The sequence below is a fragment of the Callithrix jacchus genome, chromosome 17 (genome assembly GCF_049354715.1).
Source record: "Callithrix jacchus isolate 240 chromosome 17, calJac240_pri, whole genome shotgun sequence".
In the NCBI taxonomy this organism is placed as follows: Eukaryota; Metazoa; Chordata; class Mammalia; order Primates; family Cebidae; genus Callithrix; species Callithrix jacchus.
The window spans coordinates 14,361,653-14,378,288 of record NC_133518.1 but is presented as its reverse complement, the minus strand read 5'-3'; the positions used below and the strand labels follow the sequence as shown (position 1 = coordinate 14,378,288).

General features: G+C 43.5%; 1 protein-coding gene and 1 non-coding gene across 3 annotated transcripts in view; one reads left to right on the top strand and one right to left on the bottom strand.

The window, feature by feature from the left end:
- NCEH1 (neutral cholesterol ester hydrolase 1) overlaps positions 1-7,932 on the bottom strand; it is a 59,762-nt gene extending 51,830 nt beyond the window's left edge. The window contains exon 1 of one of the 2 annotated variants that reach the window (XM_002759380.6): positions 7,703-7,932. In XM_002759380.6, the coding sequence (XP_002759426.2) occupies positions 7,703-7,840 (138 nt within the window). In that variant the 5' untranslated portion in view covers positions 7,841-7,932. Of the gene's footprint in view, positions 1-7,161; positions 7,279-7,702 lie in introns of those variants that run through there. The other variant, XM_078353836.1, reaches the window with a different exon arrangement.
- On the top strand, positions 2,113-2,215 carry LOC118149035 (U6 spliceosomal RNA). The gene has a single exon (XR_004736204.1). It is a non-coding gene; the product is annotated as a U6 spliceosomal RNA (small nuclear RNA).
- Positions 7,933-16,636: the final 8,704 nt, after the last annotated feature.

The window sequence follows — 16,636 nt, the reverse complement described above, 5'->3', positions numbered from 1 at the left end:
CCTGCCTGGGCAATATAGGAAGACCCTGTCTCTACAAAAAAATGCAAAAATCAGCTGTGCATGGTGGTGTGTGCCTATGGCCCCAGCTACTCAGGAGACTGAGGTGGGAAGATTGCTTGAATCTGGGGAGGTGGAAGTTGCAGTGAGTAGAGATTGCACCACTGAGCTCCAGCCTGAGACCCTGTCTCAAAACAAAGGAAAAAACACTGTTGACCTAGCATGATTATTAATAGCAGTCCCTGCTACTCTCAAAAATGTCCTGGTTTGGACAATAAATTATATGGCTATTTAAATACATGTAACTTGGAGACTATCTATCTGTGTTTAATGACAATGATAATAAGCCGGGCGAAGTGGCTCACACCTATAATCCCAGCAGTTTGGGTGGCTGAGGCAGGTGGATCACCTGAGATTGGGAGTTCAAGACCAGCCTGGCCAACATGGTGAAACCCCATCTCTACTAATATCCTCTCTCGCTCCACATCCTCCCCTCCAAAAGCAGATCTGGTCAGTTTTCTTCCCAATCAGTCCCACTTCATTAGTTCATGTTCTCACCTGGATTGGTGCCTCCTAAGTGGTCTCTTGTCTTCACTTCTGCTTTCTTAGGTTCCAGTGTCTACACTGCCACTGAGAAGGCAGGTGCTTGAATGATGGAGGGAGAATTATGATAGAGGTGTTTGTGGGTTGCTGCAAGAGCTTTGGAAAGAACATCTGAAGCAGACCTGGGCATTGGGGCAATGATTCTCACCTGAGATATCAAGGTTGAGTGCATTTAAACGACATGTAAACATTGATATGGTTTTGAGCCTGTGACTTCCCTGCTAACGGACTTTCAGTAGCTCCTTTCTTGTCCACAGAGCTTTCCTCGCCTGCCCGGTGCTTCCCTTCTGCCTCCCTCTTTGACTTTTCAACTTCAAGCTCCAGCCAGTCTAAACCACTTTTAGTTCCTCAGCTGCACCCTCCTCTCCACCAGAACCTTCACATACGGCTGCATCTGGCTGGAAGGCCCCTTTCACCATTCTCTTCTCTGGTTTCTGTTATAAGGAATTTAGCACAGTGGTTAAACTCGAGTTCAGGAGTAACACTGGCTGGAATTGAATCCAGGCTCCACCTCATGTAAACTGTGTTAGCTTAAGCAAGTCACTTTCCTTTGCATTTCAGTCTCCTCCTTCGTCACACATTGTAAAAAATACCTGCCTGATTGTATTACCATGGGATGAACAAACTGCATGCAAAGCACATGGCACAGTATCCGCCACAGAGTAAATGCTCACTACATGCTCAACAGATGTTATTGTTACTGTAAGCACTCAAGCTTGACATCTCAGATTAGAGACATTTCCCCAATGCCCAGGTCTGCTTTAGATGTTCTTTCCAAGGCTCTTGCTGCAACCCACAAATGCCTCTATCACAATTCTTCCATCATTCAAGCGCCCACCTTCTCACTGGCAGTTGATTTATCATCCCTCACACTTGACTGTAAGCTTCACAAGATTAGGTATCTGCCTTACACATTTCTGTTTAGCCAGACCAGCTCCCTGCCTTGGTGTTCAGTTAATGTTTATTTAATCAGTGATGACTTCCAGGGTTTTAATTTTATTACACACTGAAAGATAGCTTGTTAAACTTTCATAACATGACACACCTTAGATTAGGCAGGGAATATAGTCAGGTTTTTCATTTGAAAATTCAATTACAGGTAGGCACAGTGGCTCATGCCTGTGATCCCAGCACTCAGGGAAGCCAAAGTGAAGGGATCACTTGAGCCCAGGAGTTTGAGACCAGCCTGGGCAACATAGCAAGACTTCTAGAAAAAAAAAAAAAAGGAAAGAAAAACAGCTGGGCATGGTGGTATGTGCCTGTAGTCCCAGCTACTCAGGAGGCTGAGGCTGGAGGATCCCTTGAGCCCAGAAGTTCAAGTTTCCAGCTGTGATCACACCACTGCATCCCTGCCTGGGTGACAGAGCAAGACCTTGTTTCTAAAAAAAAATAAAAAGGTAAAAAATGAAAATAAGTTGAATTACATTTCCTCATTCTACATAAACATAAAATGAAGGGTAAGTGGTAGACAGTTCCCACGTAAGTACATTTGGCAGCAAAAGGAAATCTATGGTGTTCACTTCAGCAGCACATATACTAAAATTGGAACAATTCACAGAGGACTAGCTTGGGCCCTCCAGAAGAATGACACATATTTGTGGTGTTACATGTTTAAAAAAAAAAAAAAAAAAGTAAATATAGCTGGGAGCAGTGGCTGATGTCTTGTAATCCCAGCACTTTGGGAGGCTGAGTCGGGCAGATCACCTGAGGTCAGGAGTTCAAGACCAGCCTGGTCAACATAGTGAAACCCCATCTCCACAAAAATACAAAAAAATTAGCCAGGCATGATTGGCAGGTGCCTGTAATCCTAGCTATTCAGGAGGCTGAGGCGGGAGCATCGCTTGAACTCAGGAGGCGGAGGTTGCAGTGAGCTGAGATGGCACCATTGCACTCTAGCCTGGATGACAGAGTGAGACTCCAACTCGGAAAAAAAAAACAAAAACGTATATGCTATTTTAAAAGAAGCAATTGTGCATAAAAAGAACATTTAAGAATGATTAACTGTATTTTCACACTTCATAGAAACGTCTCAGATCAAGCTCAGACTGCATAGTAGAAATAGGATATCCCATTAAAATAATGAGGGTATTTCTATGCTCAGGGCTATATTTGTAGAAGCGCCAGAAAAAATAAAAAGGAAAGTATCAATTGGGGATTATCTTACATACCTGGTAGCTGAATCAACCGGACCTTAATGTTTCATAGGGTCTATCTGCAGAGACCAACTCAGGCTGTTCACCTGTCAGAACTCATACTGATTCAATAAAGCCCTTGACGCTATTCTTAAAAGCTTTCTGCTGTCATATGTTTAAAGAAAAATTCTAGCAAATCAGCTAAAAACTGATTGGTGAAGTTACCGATGTACATGAAGAAATACAGGTCATCACAATTTCTGCAGAGTCATTATTTACTAAGTTTAAAAGTTAAATTTACCCGACATTAGTAAACATTCCAGCTCAACACTGTTATGAAAGAGGTTAGCACGTTGGAGTTCTGCAGTTTCCAGCCGAGCTGTCGTTTAAACCACACCCACGCAGCCCAAAAGCACATCATGCACAGAGAATTCAACTGAGGTGACATTAAGTCTCAACAAGTTTGGGGACGTTTGACAAGATGAAAATCCTTGATCAACTAAGTCCAAAAGCACTGTCACGCATAAGAAACGGGGAACACCCAGCATAGGTTCCAATTTCAGCACTTCTTTTATATTATGTCACTGAAAAGATTCACAGTATTAACAGTAGTGAATTAGAAAATGATCCAGGCCGGGTGCGGCGGCTCACGCCTATAATCCTGGCACTTTGGGAGGCCGAGGCAGGTAGATCACGAGGTCAGGAGTTCAAGACCAGCCTGACCAAGATGGTGAAACCCCGTCTCTACTAAAAATACAAAATAAATTAGCCAGATGGTGGCAGGCACCTGTAATCCCAGCTATGCAGCAGGCTGAGGCAGAGAATTACTTGAACCCAGGAGGCAGAGGAGGTTGCAGTGAGCAGAGATCACACCACTGTACTCCAGCCTGGGTGACAGAGTAAGACTATCTCAATAACAGCAACAAAACCCATGTCTTGTTTGTAGGCTGTAGGAACCTTCTTCAGCCTCTTCAACCTGGTGTCTTCACTACTGAGATTAATGGGGGTTTGGCACAAAGTTCTGGGATTACAGGCATGAGCTACCATGCCTGGATAAAAAAGTGTGTAAGTGTGTGTGTGTGTGTGTGTGTGTGTGTGTGTGTGGTTTTTTTTAAGATGGGGTTTCACCACGTAAGCCAGGATGGTCTCTATCTCCTGACCTCGTGATCCACCAGCCTAGGCCTCCCAAAGTGCTGAGACTACAGGTGTGAGCCACTGCACCTGGCCAAGAAAAAACGTTTTAAAGTAATTTATTACTACACGTTCATTGTAGAAAATCTAGAACATACCAGTACGAAAACTGAAGATAAAATCTTATGGCCCAGAATTTAAAAAATCATGTTTTAAATTATATCTTTCTGCTTTTTCTATGCAAACACAGATACACGTTTTGATATATAAATAGTATATACGCTATTTTGTAGCCTTTTCCTGCTTAACACACAGTGCAAATGTTTTGCAAGTCATTAAACATTTTACAGCCTAAATTTTGTAACTGCCTAGTGTTCTCAAATATGGATTTATCATTATTTAATCTTTTACTGTTCTTAAATTTTAATTCTTTTAAATGGTGCTGCAAAGAAAGAAAAGAAAAGAAAACGGTTGCTAAATGTTCCTTCACATTTATTGTAAACGGCGGTGCTTTCAGCCAAGTTTAACAAGGTTTTGGTCTTTTCCTTTGTCTTATGGTGCTGATGAACAAGTTTTTTAATTCTGTAAAATGTTTCCATCTTTATAGCTTTATATCTATCATTACTTACAATAAATTCTATCTAGAGGGATTACAGTTCCAAAAATAAGCACACTTTTAAGGCTTCTGATAGATATTGCTAAACTGTTCTCCAAAAAAACGTGGTTCTAACATGCATTTTCTCCAGCAATGTACACTTCTCAGTATTTTAACCTGCACTGAGATTATCTTTTAAAAAAAATCTGTTTGCATAGCATTTGGAAACCAGCCTCCAGGACTTCCCCAGACTCTCTTTTTTTGTTCCTCGTCTCCTCTGCCTGGTCTTCATCTAAATCACTCCTTGCCTTTCCAAGACCTACTTTTGTTTGTGCTTTTCCACTGCTCAAGTCATAGGTGGCTTTGCTGTAACACTGAAATTTGCCTAGCTAGTATTTTATCCCCTTAGGGCCAAAGTATCAACTAATCTGATAAACTAATCCATGCTAATGTAAAGGGCTAATTTCCAGCAACATGTATGCAATATAACCTGCGGATTAAGGAAAGTATGTTGTCCACAACAGCAATGCATTTTATCTTACGGAGCAGTGGTTCTCAAGTTTTGCTGCAACGAAGATCATCTGGGGAACTTTTCTTAAACACTGCTAGGAACCCTAATCTCCCAGAGATTTTGAGTAGGTTTGGTATGTAGTGTAACCCGAGTATCAAGTTTTGTTTTGTTTTGCAGTCCTTAGGTGATTCTAGCATAGCATCTGTGTTTGACATGAGTCTGAGAGATTCTAAGTTGCTTCTTCTTAGGGAATATGGGGAACCCCAAGGAAGAAAAGTGCAATGAACATAATCTCAACAATCTGACGCACTGCACAAGATAAAGGAGATAAAGAGTAGGAAAGGGTGAAGCATTTGCCAATGACAACAGAATAAACTTAACATTCACATTTCTCGATGGTAGGCAGGTGATGCTGTGTTAGAAAGTAGGCTGAGCTTAATCTCTAAAAAGCTTCAATTGCCTTTGCTATTGAGTCAATCAACTCAAATTAAAATTAGTTGAGTAACGAGGTTGACACCACGCAATTTAGTAGTAGTGCTCCAGGTTTCAATTACATAAATTACTTCCAGTTTATACTTATTATCTTGCTTCAAAAAAGGTGAGCATTCTTATAGATCTTCCCATAATGGACCACAAATCCACAATGGACGATTGGGGACAACCCAAAGACTAACTACAAGTACTAGGCACTCGAATACATTACTAATCCTTACAGCAAACCTACAAGGTAGTTATTTGCCCTAATTTACAGGGAAAACTCTGGAAGATTTGAGGTGACACTGGTAAATCGCTTTGTTAAGTAGAATATGTTTCCATCTGACCATAATGATCTTTCTGCTATTTCACAATTTAGAAGAGAATTGATGAGAGCCATTTCTCTGCAAATCCACTCATGAGCCACAGTGTCAGGTGACTCATCTATTGCTGACTTAAAGTTACACCCACTATCATTCCCAAGCACCACCCGAGGCCATGCTCTGTGGAGAACCTTACACTGCCTTGTCATTGATGGGTCGGCAAGCCTAGCAGGGAAAGAAAGGCTTTTCTCCAAACCTAGCTTGTCCTAGATTACTTATGATGGAGAAGACTTCTTTGGCGACCTGGAAACTAAGAATAATCTCTGCAGCTAACATAGCAGTTTGATCTTTTCCCTGTTTTCCTATGTTTAAGTTATTGTAGAAGAACATTAACCCACCCGGGGAAAACATCACTGTTCCTCGATCTTTGAAGGGCATTAGTTTCAAATTACATAATTTCATGGGGGAAGAGAGGGATTGCAGGGCTTCCTACATCAAGACTGACTTTCTTGACACCAGTGCTAAAGTAGGGGATGATCATTTTCACCATGTCAACAATATAGGAAGCAGGAGGAAAGGAAAGGGATGGGGGCGGGGGTGAGGGTGGAGGGGGGGGCCGGTCTATAGCTTCACAGACCTTTCCTAAGAAACAAAAGGGGCTTTGGAGGTGAGAATGTGGCTGAATTCAAGAAAAGCAAATCCATGCTAAGAATGTGCTACAATAGCTTACAATACCCTAGTAAGGGGACTTTTGCTGGGATAAAGCCCCGCAGATTATGTAATCCTACACATAAATGAGTGGACAGGAAACAGGAATACAAACCCGCCGGGAAACCTGATGATTTTATACAATCAGCTTTCTCAGGTTGAAATGGTTTTTTTTCTCTTTCTCTAGTTGTCATTTCTGAAAGAAGGAGTTTATTAAAAATATCCTGAGATTAAAGCCCAAGGTTGGGGTGAGGGAGGAGGCTTGCTTTTGGAGAAGGTTAGAGTTTAGATAGAGCAGCCTGCTCAGAAATACCGTCCAATCAGAGGGCTCAGCCTTGGCTGCAGACTGTAGTTTAGATTTTAGATTCTCTGACACTAAAAATAATGCCCCTTACCATGGAATAAACCAGAGACAGTTACATTTTCCTGTCTATGGAAGGAATGAACACACGCCCGACATATAGTGGAGAGAAATGTTACCCTCCCAGGTGAAGGAAAGTAACTTGGCTCAGGAAAATGTTATCTGACAGCCAAGGACATGATAAATGCTGCAGGGCAAGCAGAAAACACGCATCATGAAAACACGGGCTGCCGCCTCCTCACCTTTCAGCCAGCCCAGCCTCCCAGTCCCCTTTCCAGGGCTGAGTTGAGATCTGCCTCGGGTGCAAGATACCTACGGTTCCTTACGTGCTAGGATGGGGGTGCTGCCTGCGGTCTCGGGAAGGGAGCGCTCCACGGTCTGGGGACACTGGGAGACTGCCCTCGCCTGCTTCTGCTTCTAAGGTGGCTGCCTCCCCGGGAACCAGAGTCTCCTTTTCCCAGCGCTCCTAAAAGCATTTAACTCATTCTCTGCTGGTCCCTATAGGAGAATGACAGTGTGGGGAAGGGTGATTTATAAAATGTTGATTTATAAAACGCCTTTTGACGTTGCAAACCAAGGAGGAGGAAGATATTTAGGACAGACGACGGTTTAAGCAGTTGTCAAATTCTATCCCAGCACTTCTCCCCCGTCACAAACGCAGACGAGGAAAGGCAGCTCTTGCCCGCTGCGAGCAAGGACGCGAACGCGGTACCCTGAAAATGCCCGACCGGACCACCTTAAAAAGTGGCAGCCTCATTGCATTAGGAAAAACCTGCGTTTTCGTGGAACCCGGCGGAGACATTTTGCACCCCCTTCAAATATTGCGTAAGAGGAGGAAGGGAGAAGCCGCGCTGGGCTGCACCTCACCACTTGCTGTGCACCCCGGAAAGTGGCGTCCAGCAGCATCAGCTTCCAGGGGTCGGAAATGGAGCTGGGCAGCGGGATGTAGATGTAATAGGCGGCCAGCGCCACCAGGGCTGCGAGCAGGACGCAGGATGACCTCATCTTCCCCCCGAGCCCTCGGCTTGGCGCGCCCGCGGGCTGGCGAAGAGGACAGCGCGATGCCACCCGGAGACCTCCGGCAACTTTCTGCCCGCGGCAGCTGCTCATTCACCCGTGTCTTATAAGCCCAGGAGCCAATCAGAGGCGGCGCCGGGAGGAAGTCAGAGCGCGGACAGGCCCCTCTACGGTGTCCTTGCAAAGTGTGGCAGCCACTCCAGGTTTGAGGAAGCTCCGTGCTGCGCTGGCCGGAGCACAGCGGACTCTGCAGGACACTGGTTTGTATTGCATGCGTGTGAGGATGCAATCCACGCCTGCAAGACACGCATCCCCACACGCGTGCAGTTTCCTCCTAGAGGGTCTCAAGCGGAAAAGAGTTGCAGTGTGATGCGTCTCTGGCCAACGCACGTGGGTCATTCTGCCTCGGAGTATGGAGAAAGGTGATGAAAATTCTGTTTCCTGGAGCCACACTTGAAGGGGGTTGGAAGTTCTAGCTGATACGTGGCAAAAGAAGATATGAAATTCTTCGTGCTCAAGCAATGAAAGGCCAGTAGTACATGTAGCACCCAATCCTTTTTTTTTTTTTTTTTTTTTTTTTGAGACGGAGTTTCGCTCTTGTTACCCAGGCTAGAGTGCAATGGTGCGATCTCGGCTCACCGCAACCTCTGCCTCCTAGGTTCAGGCAATTCTCCTGCCTCAGCCTCCTGAGTAGCTGGGATTACAGGCACGCGCCACCATGCCCAGCTATTTTTTTTTTTTTTTTTTTGTATTTTTAGTAGAGACGGGGTTTCACCATGTTGACCAGGATGGTCTCGATCTGTTGACCTCATGATCCACCCGCCTCGGCCTCCCAAAGTGCTGGGATTACAGGCGTGAGCCACCGCGCCCGGCCCAATCCTGGGTTTCTAAATCCCAGGCTCCTTGAAGAGGAACCACTGCTTTCTGACACCACCTCTGGAGAAAAGACAGGGATACCAGTGCTGGGGAGGTAAAGTACAAGATGAACCTGCTGTGCCAGAGATGCGGAGGTGCTCAAAAAAATGATGGGAACTGGTCAAAAGTCCACAGCTGCCAGCTTGAAGTCTCTCCCAGTGCTAAAGCTGCGATAATTTTGCCATCAGTATAAATCATCATAATGGATTATAACCCGTTGATTAAAATAAAACTCAGCAATCTATATTAATATAAATAAATGAGGAAAGAAGAAAGGCTTTTCTTACAATAGGATGCCAACTAATAACCACAGAAAATCATAAACGAATGCTGAAACTAGAGCGTAAAAATTTGACACAGAATTTTGGTTCTTTATCAGAAAAACTCTCCACAAATTACTACAAAGGGAAAAAATTATAACTTTTTAATTGGAGAAACTTGTAGATATCACCTGAAAAACATTCTTTCAGTGGGTCAATGGTAGCAGAAATACATTTAAATCCAGACTTGCTGTTAATGACTGGGGGTGAGGAGGGGTGGGTGAGTACTGATAGGAGACAGAAAACGTCACTAGCAAAATTTCAACCAGAAATGCAGAAGGAAAACATTTAGAAGGCCTGTTGCAAGACAGTGGTAGACGACAACTCGAAACTTACTGACGAAGGTCTTAAAACACCTGGTATACATAATTATGCATCTGAAGATAGTAATTCCAATTTAATCAACACAAGTGAAATAACCATAAATTTGGGCCTGATAATGAGATTTTTAGGAAAAAGTTGCCTTCTCTTCAAAGCTGGAGGAAAGCAAGAAGAGCACACTTTCATGGTATTTCAAGCAAGTTCTCTCCCTCTCTCCTTCTCTCTCTCTCTCTCTCTCCCTCTCTCCCTCTCTCTCTCTCTCTCTCTCTCTCTCTCTCTCTCTCTCTCTCTCTCGTTACTGGTTGAGCTTATAACCCTAAACAGATAGGGATGTTGATGTTTGTGTGTGAGTATATGTGTAGAAAATCAAGCTAATCTGTTTTTTTTTTTTTGAGATGAAGTCTTGCTTTCCTTGCCCAGGCTTGAATACAATGGTGCAATCTTGGCTCACTGCAACCTCTACCTCCCTGGTTCAAGCGATCCTCCTGCCTTAGTCTCCGGAGTAGCTGGGATTACAGGTGCCCGCCACCACACCCAGCTAGTTTCTGTATTAGTAATATAGATGGGATTTCATCATATTGGCCAGGCTGGTCTTGAATTCCTGACCTCAGGTGATCCGCCCAGCTGGGCCTCCCAAACTGCTTACCAGCAGGTGTGAATCATCAGGCCTGGCCAGAAGCTAATCTTTATGGGTGATTAGAAATAATTCTGAAGATATAAACCAAGCTGACTAGTGGATTTAGTTACATTACTTGCTTTCAAGAAATCTGCAAAATAAATCAAAGTTTTACCTTGTTGACAATATTTTTCTCCTAGATTTTGACTGTATGTTTACAAAACCCAGATCTTAGAAGGAATGACCAAACCAAACGGAACTAAAAACAAACAAGTGAATTAATTCTAAAACCACCACACCTGACTCAGCCTTCCCTCTTCCACCAGCAGTAACGCGCTCAGTGTTTGAGTCCCTTGAGGATTAGCACAGCCAAATGGCTTGTTCATATTCCTCTGGGTTTTAAGTGATAGTAGCAGTATTTATTTCTGCCTTTCAGTGAAGTGCGGCTTCCCTTAGGCAGTACACTAAGAGATAGAAGCTAAGAAAGAATAAAGAAACTGTGGTAATTCTCAGCTCTGAGAGGTATTGTTTAATGAGACTAATTTGAGATAAACATAAATGCCTTCATCGCCTGTTTTCAATAGTTCATTCATTCAACAAACATACCTAGCTCACACTGGAAAATAAAGAAGTTGTGGCAGCCAGGCTGTAAGGTCTCTACTCTTTAATTTTACATGCTTGGAGAGTGCGGGGCTCAGGGAAGAATGTAAGGAAGATGCAGAAAGGGAGCACCCAACAATAAAGAAACAAAAATTAATAGGTAATATGCATTAATTTGGCTTGCTATGAGGTAATTCAGTGGTAAGCACTTTGAATATATTAACTAATTGAGCTTCGTAACACTTCTACAAAGTAGGTACCATTGTTACTCTAGAAACAGGCATTGAAAGATGAAGTGCTTTTCGCAAGCCATCCTGCTGGTATGTGAGCCCAGAGTCTGAGCCTAGTGCTCATGTGCTTTACCACTCAGCTGTACTGCTAAGTGGTTAAAAATGAAGAGGAAAAAGGCGGGGCACGGTGGCTCATGCCTGTAATCCCAGCATTTGGGAGGCCGAGGTGGGTGGATCACCAGAGGTCAGAAGTTCGAAACCAGCCTGACCAACAGGGAGAAACCTAATACGAAATTAGCTGGGCATGATGGTGAATGCCTGTAATCCCAGCTACTTGGGAGGCTGAGACAGGAGAATCGCTTGAACCCGGGAAGAAGAGGTTGCAGTGAGCTGAGGTCATGCCATTGCACTCCAGCCTGGGCAACAAGAGCAAAACTGCATTTCCAAAGTAAATTAAAAAAAAAAAAATGAAGAGAAAACAGAACAGCGTGGTGTGACACTACGTGTCCGGGAGCTGCTTTAAATTGGGTGGGAAAGGGGGCCTCTTTAAGGAGATGCCATTTGGACTGAGATTTGAATGACAGAAGAGTGCCATGCAGGGCTGTGGCGGTGGAGGGAGCAGGTGCACAGGCTCTAGGATGCTAACCCCATCAAGGAACGCTAAGATCTAGTGAGGCAGGAGTAATGTGGAAAAGGTAGTGTGGGTGCAGAAGGGCAGGCCATTTAGGATCAGGCAGGCCGTGGTGAGAAGTTTAAATATTCTGGTGCAATGGGAAGCAATTAGAGGTTTTGTAAGAGGAAAGTGACATGATCTGATCTAGTCATATATTTAAAAAGGAGCACAACAGCCGTTATCTGGAGATGACCTGTCAGGTGGCTTTTGCAGTAGTTCAGATGAGATACGATGGTGGCCTGGAGCTGCAATTTAGTTTAGCAATAAAATCAAGGGGATAGATTTTGGGGTGTATTTTAGAGATGAGGGAGATAAGATATGCTCATAAACTATAAATGATGATTTAAAAAAGAGGCAAAATACTCCTCTTCTAAGGCAATAAGGTGTAGTTTGAGTGCAGTAATTAACTTTTATGTTTTTATGGAATTGTCTTAGATTAATTTTTATTAACATCTAAATATATGACATAGCAATATCGTTGCTTAACAAAATCTTTATTTTTATTACTTGAAATGGTTTTCCCAAAATGCCATATATTGAACCATGAGAAGTGGTTTTCTTCATCCAAGACAAGCAGAACTTTAGTTCAACATTGATTGTCACTATCTGTAAGGCAATGTGGTAGACAAGATATATTTCCTTTCTCTGCGAAAAAGTGTTCACTCTAGTTAGAGAGACAGGCAGGTACATAGATTGTTTCAAATATGTACAAAGTTCAGAGATGTAATTCAGAAGAAGTCAAGATTCATTCTGTTCTAGAAAAATTAGGAGTAAGAAATACTCAAAAATGGCGATGACTGGGCAGGTTCTGCAGGCTGAAAAGGAGGTGTACAGACAGACAGAGAGTGAGCCCATCCCATGCAGAAAGAAGAGCTTATGATACAAAAGTTCTGACGTGTGATGTGAGCAGAATGCTACAGGTAGTTCAGTATTTCTGGAGCATCAGATGCAGGGAGGTGGAGCACAGTGAGAGTGTAACCTGAAGATTTAAAGATCACATGATGCAGGGCCTCGTTAACTTATGCCCCTGGGGAGTTTGAACTTATCCTGTAGGCAGTGGGGAGACATTAAAGGTTTGCATTAGATCACTCTGGTAGCAATGCGGAGGGCATGTTGGTGGGGAAAGAACCAGGGAAGCAGTTGGGAGGATGTTGCTTCTTTTTTTGTGGTGGGGGCGGGGAATGCAGTCTCGCTCTGACACCCAGGCTGGAGTGCGGTGGCATGATCTCCGCTCACTGCAACCTGTGCTTCCTGAGTCGAAGTGATTCTTCTGCCCCAGCCTCCCAAGTAGCTGGGACTACAGGCAGGCGGCCACACTCAGCTAATTTTTTTTTTTTTTTTTTTTTTAATTTTAGTACACACAGGGTTTCACTGTGTTGCCCAAGCTGGTCTCCAACTCCTGAGCTCAGGCAATCCGCCTGCCTTGGCCTCCCAAAGTGCTAGGATTACAGGCATGAACCACCACACCCGTTAATGTGTCCAAGATACCGATGGTGTTAGCATAAACTTGTATCAGGTGATGGAAATGAGAATGAGGACTCAAGATGCCTGAAAGGTAGAATCAAGAGGACTTGTAAAGGGAGATGAATTTCCAGGTCGCTTGCTGAAGCAGATAGGAGAATGGTGTTGCCTTTTCAGAGATAAAGAATAGTAAAGGGTAAAAGATTTAAGGGGAAGTGATAAATTCGGTTTGGAATAGTTAGATTTGAGGTATCTGTAAAACATTTAAGTAGAGATAGTACATAGGCTCCCAGACACAAGCTCATAAGCTGGAGATGTAAATGTGAATCTTCATCCTGTAATTGAAGCCATGACAATGAATGAGAAGAAGCTGTGTGTGTGTGCGTGTGTGTGTGTGTGTGCGCGAGCGCGTGCGTGCTTGTCTGGGGGAGGGGGCGGGAAGGGCCTAGGATTGGGCAGAAGAAAAGCAGGCCAGAGGGCTTTGGCATTTACTATTTAGGAGAAGGAGAAGTTGACAAAAGAAAAAGAGGAAGTGGTCAGAGAAGGGTCTGTCTGAACTAGAGGCATGGAGTAGTGGTGAATACTGAAAGGCAAGGAAATCATTGAGAAGGTAAATTGGTGGAATTTCCTAAGTGAATTCTTGAAAGGAGGAGGGAAAGGATGGAGCCAGTAATGACTTCAAAGTTTCTGGTTTGGGCAACGTCATTTGGGAATAAGAAATATCGGAGGTAAAGCAGGTCTTGGGATAAAAGAATGAGTTCAGTCCCATGATGTGCTCAAGGCAAAGTACCCTGATTTCCAGCAGGCCATTAGATTTAGAGGTTGACCCTTGAAGGTGTCAGGGCTATACTGGGGGACAGCCAAGATGGGTAACCCAAGCAGCATAACATATTAAACCACTTATACAAACTATGTAATACAAAGTATATGATACATATGATACAAGTATATTACCAGGGATATGTAACATTTCAAACCTGATACAAACCTCAAGCCATTAACACAAACTATGTAAATATAAAATACAAAGACTGATACAAAGTAATAAAGGTCTTTAAACTGTTTTTTAATTTACTCAGAATTGTATTCAGCAACATTCTCTGGTCTAAATGCAATGTTAACGTTTAATTAAGGTCTAAATCGCTACATGATATGTTTCAAAAAATGGGTTGTGAATGACTGCACTTATGTGTCCGCCTATTTTGTATAACGCCCTCTACTGGTTATGGTTTGAAGCTCATGCTTGATCTCGCCAATGGAAATAGTATTACACTTAAGAGAAAATCTAGGGTTGTATTCAAAGAATAAAAGGAATATTCTCTCTCTCTCTCTTTTTTGAAACCACCCTGTTATATTATCACCCCAAAGATTTATGAGTTTATAAAAAATTCAGCCTGGAGCATTTGGACCAGGCTGAATTCTTCCTGGAATCAGCTCATTGCAACGCCAGGAAAACCACAGAGTTGCTTCCTGAACTGGAGCATCGTATTACCTCCTCCTCCCACCATAAACACGCAATGCAGGGACCACTCCTGGATCTTGCCCTCAATCATTAGCTTAGTTCCCCATGGCTGCTGTAATAAAATACCACAGACTTGATGGCTTACAACAAGAGAAATGTATTTATCTTAAGTTCCGGAGGCTGAAATCAAGGTGTCGATCTTAGGTATTGGCAAGGCCAAGGTGTTAACAGGAACATGCTCTCTCTGAGGGCTCTAAGAGAGGATTCTTCTTTGCCTCATCCTAGCTTCAGAGGTTGCTGGCAATCTTTGGTGTTCCTGGGCTGGCAAATGCCTGCAGTTTCTGCCTCTGTCTTCCCATGGCTGCGTTCTCTGTGCATTGGTCTTTCTATCTGTTCTCTTAAGAAGATATCACTCATACAGGATTAAGAGCCCACCCTACCCCAGTATGACCGCATCTTCTAATGATATCTGGGGTGACCCTATTTAAGTAGGTCAGATTCTGAGGTTCTGGGAAGAAAACTAATTGGGAGGGGCAGGGGGATGGTACTACTCAGTGCACAGTAACCAAGAGTTAAATAAGTAATAGAAGCACTTTACTGGGTGTCCCATCCTTTCCTCCTGTTGAGGCTCAGAAAGTGATATTCCAAAATACGGCACTTTGGCCTCCCTAACTAAAGAAGCAGCTTCCAAGTCTCTCCAACCTTCCCACCTCGATTCTAGCCTCTCAACCCTCTCTGTCTTTCCCAAAGCACAAGGTGAGGCTGTTCTCTGAAATTCCATCATCTACCTAGATGAAACACACCAAAGAGGAATATGATTGCCTTCAATCCCTTCTCGAAAATTTCTAGAATTTCATCAAAGAGAGAGACTGAAAATTAAACACCACACCAAGAGCCCAGATGAGCTCTGTTCCCTGGTCCCATTCAATTCTCAAGCAGAATTATTTACTAATTATTGTCTGAGCATCCATTTGTCTCTCCTGAAATCATTTACTACACTTTTAAAATTGCCTGCAGCCCCTCCCTCGCCCCTTCTCCCTATGAAGAGGGTATTTAAGCTTCAATCATCTGGCCCTTCTTTGTGTTTTAATGTTTTTGGTATGGCTGTCCTGCTTATGCATGCTAATGCATTTACTTTGCTTTTCTCTTGTTAACCTGTATTTTTATAGGGGAGTCAGTCATAACTCTTATCGTGGAGAGAAGAGGGGTAATCCTGTTTCCACTCCTACACCCCATACTGGCTACACATGTGGTCCTTAGGCCTCCCTACATGGTTTGAGGGAGTCCTGTACAGGCCATGTTCCCTTTGCTCATCCTTTCAAGCTCAGATTTTGGTCTTACTGACTTATAACTGAATAATTAACTCCAGCTAATGGGGAAAGGGGTTTTCCTGCACCCTGTAATTTGACAAGTGGCCTCCTGGAAGCAATTTTTTTTTTTAATGAAGGCTCACTCTTTTCGCCCAGGCTGGAGTGCAATGGCGTGATCTTGGCTCATTTCAACCTCAGCCTCCCAAATTCAAGTGATTCTCCCAAGTAGCTGGGATTAAAGGCACCCATCACCATGTCTGGCTAATTGTTTTGTATTTTTAATGGAGAAGGGTTTCGCCATGTTGGCCAGGCTGGTCTTGAACTCCTGACCTCAGGTGATCTGCCCGCCTTATCCTCCCAAAGTGCTGGGATTACAGACATGAGCCACTGCACCTGGCTGGAAGTAATTTTTTTATAACCCAAAATAATGACTATGCTGTTTGGGTTTTAGGCTGAAAGAAAAGTTTATGTGAGGAGAAGCAAGGCCTGTGTTACAGTATGTTGATGGCTGTCTGCTTTGCAATAACATAAGCCTGGCACTGTCCAAAGAATCTATGTGTACACAAACACATCTTTTAAAATAAGGTAGCAATATACAAAATTGCAAGATCTGCCAAGTGCTATGATGCAAACTTATAATCCAGGCACTTTGGGAGGCCACAGCAGGAGGATCACTTGAATCCAGGATTTCAAGGCCAGCCTGGGCAACAAAGCAAGATCCCATCTGTACAAAAAAAAAAATGAGAAAATTAGCCAAGCATGGTGGCACATGCTGTAGTTGCAGCTACTCAGGAGGCTGAGGCTGGAGGATTGCTTGAGCCCAGGAGTTGAAGGCTGCAGTGAACTATGGTTATACCACTGCACTCCAGCCTGAGC